This window comes from Dryas octopetala, chromosome 7, assembly GCF_963921425.1.
Source record: "Dryas octopetala chromosome 7, drDryOcto1.1, whole genome shotgun sequence".
Taxonomy (NCBI): Eukaryota; Viridiplantae; Streptophyta; class Magnoliopsida; order Rosales; family Rosaceae; genus Dryas; species Dryas octopetala.
Window position 1 is genome coordinate 6,687,648 of NC_141372.1, and position 9,165 is coordinate 6,696,812.

General features: G+C 45.5%; 1 protein-coding gene across 1 annotated transcript; it reads right to left on the reverse strand.

The window, feature by feature from the left end:
• Nucleotides 1-2,284: 2,284 nt before the first annotated feature.
• On the reverse strand, nucleotides 2,285-2,788 carry LOC147279076 (uncharacterized). The gene has a single exon (XM_086250316.1). It carries the CDS (start codon nucleotides 2,786-2,788, stop codon nucleotides 2,285-2,287), a length of 504 nt encoding a protein of 167 aa, XP_086106442.1.
• Between the last annotated feature and the right edge of the window lie 6,377 nt (nucleotides 2,789-9,165).

Sequence of the window (9,165 nt, forward strand, 5' to 3'; positions counted from 1 at the left end):
TGTCCAGTCATGACAAAACCTTCGGGTTGGTTCATGTAAATTTCTTCATCCAATTCACCATTTAGGAATGCAGTTTTAACATCCATTTGGTGAATCTCAAATTTGTATATAGATGCTAATGCAATTAGCATTCTTATAGTTGCGGTTCTTGCAACTGGAGCATAGGTATCGAAGTAGTCTATGCCTTCTTTTTGTGTAAAGCCTTTGGCAACTAACCTTGCCTTGAACTTGTCAATAGTTCCATCTACTTTCATTGTCTTTTTGAAAATCCATTTACACCCTATAGGTTTTGAACCAGGGGGTAAATCAACCAACTTCCATGTTTGGTTTCCCATGATCGAGTCCATCTCATCATTTATTGCTTCCTTCCAGAAAGCAGAGTCTTGAGATTTCATGGCTTCCTCAAATGTTAGAGGATCTGACTCTACACTTGGTGTAATCATAGTTTGTTTACTATGAGAGTCTCTTGTACCTTCGACAAGGTACACGATAAAATCTGGACCAAAGGATTTTTCAGTCCTTCTTCTTTTGCTCCTTCTAGGTTCAAAAGATTCTTTATTATCAATTGGTGGTGTTTCAGTTGATGGTGTTTCAGAAAGATTTGGTAAAATATTTCCATTCCTTTGTGGATCCTCCACCACTTCATTCGTATCCTTTAAAATAGACATGAATCTATTTTCACAAAATTCAGCATCTCTAGATTCAATCACGGTATTGACCCCTATGGAGTCATTAGGTTCTATGACAAGAAACCTATAGCCTTTGCTATGTGTTGCATATCCCAAAAATATGCATTCAATAGCTTTAGGTCCTAACTTCTTTATTTTTGGTTCGGGTAACCTTACGATTGCTCTACACCCCTAAACTCTAAGATAACTTAGATTTGGTTTTCTTTTGAACCATAGTTCATATGGTGTGACCTTTAGTTTCTTGGTAGGAACTCTATTCAAGAGATGGCATGCCGTTAGCATTGCCTCTCCCCAATAACCTTTACTAAGGTTTGAATTCAACATCATGGCGTTAACCATTTCCACAAGAGTCCTATTTTTCCTTTCTGCCACACCGTTTTGTTGTGGTGTATACGCAATAGAAGTTTCATGCACAATTCCAACGGATTCACAATAAGATGGAAAATGAAATTCTCCACCTCTATCAGATCTAAGATACTTGATTTTTGTTTCACAAAGGTTTTCTACTTCATTCTTAAAAATCTTAAATTTTTCTAACACTTCATCCTTAGTATGCATAAGATAAACATAGCAAAACCTACTAAAATCATCTATAAAAGTAACGAAATATTTCTTATTTCCTCTTGTGGGTGTACTATGCAGATCACAAACATCACTATAAAAAAGTTGCAATAAAGTAGAAGTTCTTTCTATCTTAGGAAAAGATTTTATAGTAATCTTGGTATGCAAACATGTAACACACTTATCATTCAAATCATTCACATGCTTTGGAATCAAATCAAGATTAGACATATCATTTATCTTTTTAATATTAACATGACCTAATCTATTATGCCATAAAGATAACGAATCAAGCATATAAACAGAACCAATAGAAATTTTATTGAGATTGAGTTTGAACATTCCATTATACATATAACCTTTTCCAACAAAGGTCCCACCCTTGGTCAAGATAAATTTATCTGACTCAAATACTAACTTAAACCCAAATTTGTTGAGGAGACTTCCAGAAACCAGATTCTTTCTAACATCTGGAACATGATAAACATCATTGAGAGTAAGCACCTTTCTGGATGTAAACTCTAGTTCTATGTGCCTTTTCCCTTAATAACAGCAGTAGAAGCATTTCCCATGTAGAGAACATCGGCTTCCTCATTAGGCACATAAGTCTTGAACATTTTCTTGTCCATGCACACATGCTTGGTTGCCCCAGAATCGACCCACCAAGCATCATTGTCTTCCATCATATTGATTTCAGAAATCATAGCAACAAATTTGTCTTTAGAGTTTGACTCTTGTTGTTTCTTGAGATGGCGACAGTCTCTCTTGAAATGGCCTGGTTTACCACAATGGAAACAACTCCCTTTCGTCTTCTTTGTGTTGTGGTGGTCTTTGTTGAAATTTCCCTTCCTCTTTTTGTTCCCTTGGTGGTTGTTGGATTGTTTAGATCCATTCTCTATCATATGAACCTTTGAGGATGAACCATCATCAACTTTCTCTCGGACCCTACACTCTTCCTCAATCCGAAGGTGTTGTCCCAATTGTTCTATGGTGAAATCCTCCTTCTTGTGTTTGAGGTTCTTCTTGTATTCCTTCTATGAAGATGGTAATTTCTCCATAATAGCAGAAACAAGGATAGACTCATCCATAGACATTTTGTATTGAGAAAGTTGGTTATGCATGTGTATAATCTCATGAAATTGCTCAATAACATTTCTATCATCAGTCATTTTATAATTGAAGAACTTTGAAACAAGGAATTTCTTACTTGTTGCGTCTTCAGTCATGTATTTAACCTCAAGTGCATCCCAAATTTCCTTAGAGCTCTCCATCTCATGGTAGATGTCAAACAAGGCATCGGTCATAGCATTGCAGATGTGTCCCTTGCAGATGTAGTCGTCTTGATCCCACTTGATACGTTCACGTTGGGCAGCAATGGACTCATCATCATTTTCCTCAGGCCTTGGAGTAGTCAGCACATATACCACTTTCAAACTTGTAAGAAGAAAGTGTAGCTTCTTCTGCCAACGTCTGAAATTCCCTCCTTCAAACCTCTCAAGCTTCACGAAATTAGAAGTAAAATCCTTCATGGATGACATAGCCACAGCAGATATATTGTCTGCAAATTGATGGAAAAATTGTTGGAGTTCTTGTGAGTTGTGGCTGCTGAAAGGATGATAGAAACTTGCTTCAAGGCACGTTGAACAACGCTTTCTTTCAGACAATATTTGCCCCCACTTCTTGTGTGTAGAGGGATTTGCAAATATGCCTTGTGGATACAATGAAGCCTAGTAACACTATTGTTTGTTAATGTCCTACACAACCAAAAACAAACCAAACACACAAATGGATATAACAAGAATACTCAAGTTTCACAAAGAACTAAAACTGCAGAAATTAGTTCTTTGTATTTGAGTTGGTATGAAGAATGAGATAATAGTTGTTTTTTCTATAAAAAATTATGTAGAGAACTTCTCTTTTTATAATGAATCCAATATGCCCTTTCTGAAATGGTATAGCAACCATTCATTTGAAATATTTATTCAAGAGGTATGATACCATTTGAATCATACATTTTCATGAAAGGTTATGACTCTATGAATATAAAACATCTCTACAGAAAGTTTAGTAACCTTTCCCAAAGGACACATTGATTCAATTCAAATTACAAATATTTGAAAATTATCTAACAGTATGACATTCTCAATTTTCTCATCATCTCTTTTGGAATTTAAATACCTTGATTGATAAGGCAAACATGAACCCAAAGAGCACTGAAAACCCAACAATTCTAATTGCAACAACTCCCACAAAGTTCTTTCTGTACTTAAAAATTTAAAATAACTCCTTAATTACAGAGTCTGCCACAGTTTCACCTGTATCAAATGTGTCTTTTATGTCTTCAAACTGTGAAGCAACCAGTCCATACAAATCACTTTCCCTTATCATACATACTCCAATAAATTGTTGGCTCTAAAATTCATATGGTAATAATGCTGTACGTTTTCCAGCCACCCTTTTGTAGGACATGTAATATGTATTGTTGATGCAAATTCTCGTAAGGTAGATGTAACAACTTAGAATAGCTGATCTGGCTAATCAGATGCTTTGCTGGATGATGAAGTGGATGTTGGCTGAGATCTTCCTGCAAAAGAAACAAGATCAAAGGAGATGGACCGGTGTGGTACCAGCCAAACACGCTCCGATGATGAAATCAGTGATGGTGTTTGATGGTGGATGAGGAAGAACAGAGGATGAACTTGGGAGAATAGGAAGAACAAGGCAAATGTTCTGGGTTATTCTCAGCAAGTTGGGTAAGCTCTTTGGTGAGTGGGAATTTTTGTGTGAGTGTTTGTGAGTAGATTCGTAGATCCTCATTTTGTGCATATATGGTGCCTTATATAGGCAAAGGAAGACTTAATGAATAAGTTACCTGCATGTGAATGAATGGTTGCCAGAGACCCATGCACCTGGTCAGACCTAGTTGCATGCTCAGCTGCTTACTTCCTCAGCATTCAATGCTGCATTGAATGCCCTATTAAATGCAAGGTTGGAAGGTTCAGGCAAACTGCCCCAGTAGTCATGAATGCAGACTGGATATTCTATCTGTCAGAAGATTTGTGTCAGGTGCATTTAAGTGTGGCGGTTCGTCCCAGCATGATCTTCCCGGGAATGGCGGCGGAGTGCCGAGCCGAGCCGATACGAACACATGTTTCTTATGCGTAGACATGAAGTCCATGTGTGGTCGGATCAGAAATGGGATTCCAGACCGAGCCGGTCCAGTAGACGGGGGTCTTTCCGAGCCCTAACTGGTTGACGCCAGAACTCGGATGGAGACCGTCCCCTGTGCCGAGCCGAGCCGAACTGGGATGACCGTGGAAAGATGGACACTCGATCCCTTGGAAGATCATCGGTTCGGCTCGGACCGAACATGGTGGGCCCGGCGTAGAAACTCGGTCTGAGCTGGCAGAGGAAATGCTGATCAGTGATGATGTGGAGGTCAAAGTTTGAACACAGAGAGTCAACTCCGAGGTGGGTGTTGACCAGTCACGTGTCGAGCCGTGATTGGCTGTTCGGATAGATGTGGATTTTCCCACAAACAGGAGTCCCCCAGCTTCCGATCCGAGCGAGCAGTGGTGGATTGGAAGTTGGAGTGTAAGGACAATCCCAAAGATGGCATGTCGCTTGATCCGAGCCGAACCCTACAAACCCATGTTCCCGAAGATCCGAACACATGACGACTTGTGATTGGTCAAAATATCTCAGGGACAGATGAAGGGACGCTTGATTTCTGCATGGGGGAACGTAAGGGTCACCTCAATTATGGGTGTTTTTGAATGCTTGACAGGTGTCAAGATCTGGCATTTGAAGCGCCAGAAATGAAGGGCTGAGATCGGTTTGCATGGGGGTATAAGTTGGTAGTTTCTCTCTCTTCCTCTTCACTTTCCCACTTCCAGTTTTTTTCTGAAACTCTCTCTCTCCCCGCAAATCTCTCTCTCTTCCCCGCGACTTGAGTGGTGGTCCGACCGTGATTCTGACTAGGCACGGTTGTTGGCAAGGTGGTTCCGAGTGGATAGGGGGCGGAGAGTTTGGCCGGACAAAAACCAGTAAGTGATTCTGTCCATTTTCTGAGTTTTGCATTTTTCGGGTTTTGGGTGTGTGTTCTTGGTGTTCTTGAAAAAGGGCACGTTTCGATCCAAAAAGTAAGAGAGAAAAACAGAAAAAGGTGTTTTTTAGAAATGTCTGAATCCGACTCGAGTGATCGGCTCGGCTCAGGGAATGCCTTCGAAGGGGAGAGCGAGGCCGAGGGGAGTCGGAGCCCACCAGGGGGTGAAGCAGGCTGGGATAGTCTGTCCGAGGAGCTGAATGTGGTCATCTCGACCTTAGATCGGAACCCAGGTAGAGTACGCCAACCCCGAGGCGATGAAGAGGAGGCTCAAGCCGAGCCGAGCCCAAGAATTCCGAGAAGACTTATCTCGGGTTCGGAGGAAAGGGACAGGGGTCACGAGGCGTCGACCTCGGATCGGCTCGGATCCGTGATGGGGAGTCTGATCGATCCGGATTTTTACGAAGAGTTGGCGTGGAAGGCCAATCAGATCCCAAACGAGATGACCGAGTTTCATCTCGAGGATCTGAGAGCTCGGTACTCCGTTCCCGAGGCCGTGCGGATGAGGTTGCCGACGGAAGGGGAGAAGCCGAGCCGACCCCCCAAGGGATGGGTGACTATGTACCCTGAAATGTTTGAAAATGGGGTTCGGCTTCCCCTGCATCCGTTCCTGCAGGATTGGTTGGCTATGATCGGCGCGGCGCCGCATCAGCTAAATCCCAACGTATACAGGATCATCTTGTCCATGCATATTTTGTGGCACAAGGTGCACAAATGCGAGCCGGACAAGGATATCTTGTTCTGCTCCTACGCACTGAGGTCGAAGAACACCGAGCTCGGCTTCTACAACCTGCAGGCCTATTCGGGGCCACTGTTCTCGGGCAATCCCTCTTCTCAGAAGACTTGGAAGAGGAGATACTTCTTCGTCTCTGGGGATTGGGAATTCGCCGATCCGAGTAGACCCACCCCGGCTCGGGTTCCCAGAGCCTTTAGGATCCCAGGTGGGCATTGGAAGACTGGGGCCGATCCGAGGGCAATTTGCACATGTTTTGTAATAATTGTATATATATTTTGTGGCTAACTCCTTTTGGTTTCGTCTTTGCAGTCAGCTGGGGCAAATATAAACTCCGAGGCGAGCTGAGGGATCAGATTGCCGTGATCAGAGACTCGCCGACCGAATACCTATCCACCAGGTTCTTGCTCGGGCAGACCCAGATCAGGTCGAGCGGAATCTCCTGGTTTGTGCCCAGGTGGAATCCAAGAGCGGAGAGAGGTATGAGTTCGGCCGAGATGGAAGCTCGGCTGAGGAAGAAAGCTGAGAAAAGCGCCCAAAGGAAGGCTGCAGGTCGGGTGCCCGTCGAGCCGATCCCGGTACCAGCGCCTACCGCCGCCGCAGCCCGACCCGGGCCCTCCGTGACGAGACCGGCTCGGCAGGGAGAGAAAAGGAAGGGCCCGGCGACCGAGGCTCGTCCTGAGAAGAGAACCCGGGCCGAACCCGGTGGTGGGGATGCCGAAGCCTCTGGCTCGGTGCCCCTGAAGACGGTGGAGGTCGACCCCTGCATCGAGCCGTTCGTCTCGGGCCTCAAGCGCGTGATGACGGCGAAGGCGCGGGAGGGGCTCTGGGCCGGTCAGGACGAGCCGAGCTTCAGCCACCAAGCTCTGACCACATCCCGCCAGGCCATGTTGGTAAGTCTTTTTTACTTCGGATTACGTTTACCCGCTCGGTTCGGATTAGTAATAACCCTTCTCTTTTGTTCTTGCAGCTCGCCATGAGGCAGTTTGAAGCCGCCCATGCCGCCGTCGAGGCCGAGGCGACAATGGGGAGGCTTCGGGAGCGGATCCAGGAGCTTAAGGAGAAGCTGGCTGAGGCCGAGCGGGTGGTGAAGGCCGAGCGCGATCGGTCGGCGGGTCTGCGGTCCAAGCTGGCCGAGAAAGAGGTGGAAGTCGCTCGGCTCGGTAAGGAGCTCCTTGCATCCGAGCAGAAGGTGGCCGAGCTGGGCCAGTTCGCTGACGACCTTCAGCGGGATGTCGAGGCAGCCGAGCGGAGGGCTGTCGAGATTCGGCGTCAAGCCGGAGTGCCGAGCGTCCGGGCACTTGCCGATGCCCAGTTCGAGGGGTACAAGGAGCTGCTAGAGGAGATCCGGTCGAAAAGGCCGGACTGGGATTTGTCCTTCGTCGGCGAATCCGACGGCGAGGGGGACACCCAGGAGAGCCAACAAGAAGACCTCCCTCCTGCTGATCGCCGAGCTACCGCCGAGGTGGTCACTTCAGAAACCGAGCCGACGCCGGAGGATCCTCCGCCGCCCGAGTGCGAGCCGACCCTGATTCCCCCAGTCCCCGAATCCGATCCCAATGCTGAGATGCAGATCGGTGGGGTTGAGGTGGTGCAGCTCGGCGAGGAGACGCCCGAAGAGTCCACCGAGCCGATCCAGGAAGGACCTGCCGAGCGATCTGCATGACTTGATTTTGTTTTTATGTTTATATTTTTATTTTTCTCCCCGAGCCGAGGTGTGGCTCGGGTTTGATTAATTTTGGAACAGATTGTATTTGGATTTTATGTTTGTTAAATTATCAGTATTTTCTTTTTATGATACAAGTTGCTGTCAGTTCAGCTCGGAAAATAGGCTAAAGACATAACAAGTAACATGGATAAGAAAATGTTAAAAATAACAGATAATAAAAACCAAGATATCCTGAGATCGGCTCGGCATGCCGATCGTAATGAAAATGAATGGTAATGATAATTTAGAACTTGTCTTCGGATCAGCTTGATAAGCATAACCAAGATAAGTAAAAATTTAAAAACCCTAGTGATCCCAGATGGGCTCGGCATACCCATTGAGATATTTAGGAATTTTGTTTTTTGAGAAAAATATTCAAACCTACTTTCAGATCGGCTCGGCATGCACGATGAAAGTTTTGGTTGGAGTGTATATTTTTCTTTTAGAAATATCCTGTTGAACGTTAGGACTGTAGGAAGTCACTTCGGCTCGGACAGGGATTTTTATAGACCTGATAAGTCTGTACCATGCCGAGCATTGGGCCGAAAGTGGCGCGCCAGCTCGGCACGGGAGTTTATAGACCTGATAAGTCTGTAATATGCCGAGCATCGGGCCGAAAATGGCGCGCCAGCTCGACACATGAGTTTATAGACCTGATGAGTCTGTAATATGCCGAGCATCGGGCCGGAAATGGCGCGCCAGCTCGACACATGAGTTTATAGACCTGATGAGTCTGTAATATGCCGAGCATCAGGCCGGAAATGGCGCGCCAGCTCGACACATGAGTTTATAGACCTGATGAGTCTGTAATGTACCGAGCGTCGGGCCGAAAGTGGCACTTCGGCTCGGCACATGGATTTAGTATTTTTTCAAAGGAAACACTTAGATTCTTCCCTCTTTGTTGAAAGTGTATAGGAGTAGAGTCCCCAGTGTTTGTTTTGAAAAAATAAGAAGAAGATGAGTCAAAAATGTGTTCATCCTTTCATTGATTGGAACGAATGTTAGGTCGGACAGTCCCCGATCCTAACTACATTCTTACTGATAATAAGTCTTTAAGTGCTCAGCGTTCCAGCTATGCTTGAGAGGCTTCCCAGCCAGAGTGGCCAAGTTGTAGGTGCCAGGCTTGACTATGCCCGTAATTCTGTATGGTCCGGTCCAATTCGGATCGAATGAGCTCTCCTTGACGGCGAGAGGATTCTTTTTCATGACGAGGCTGCCCAATCCGAAGCTCCTGGGTCTGACCCTTTGATTGTAGTATTTGGCTACCCTCTGTTGGTAAGCGGCTCGGCAGAGATTTGCGTCGGTTCGCCTCTCCTCGATTATGTCCAGGCCGAGCCGAAGTCCGGTGTCATTGGTCTCGGGATTGTAT

Coding starts and splice junctions, on each gene's coding strand:
- LOC147279076 (XM_086250316.1), bottom strand. CDS start 2,788: ATGTCATCCATGAAGGATTTTACTTCTAATTTCGTGAAGCTTGAGAGG.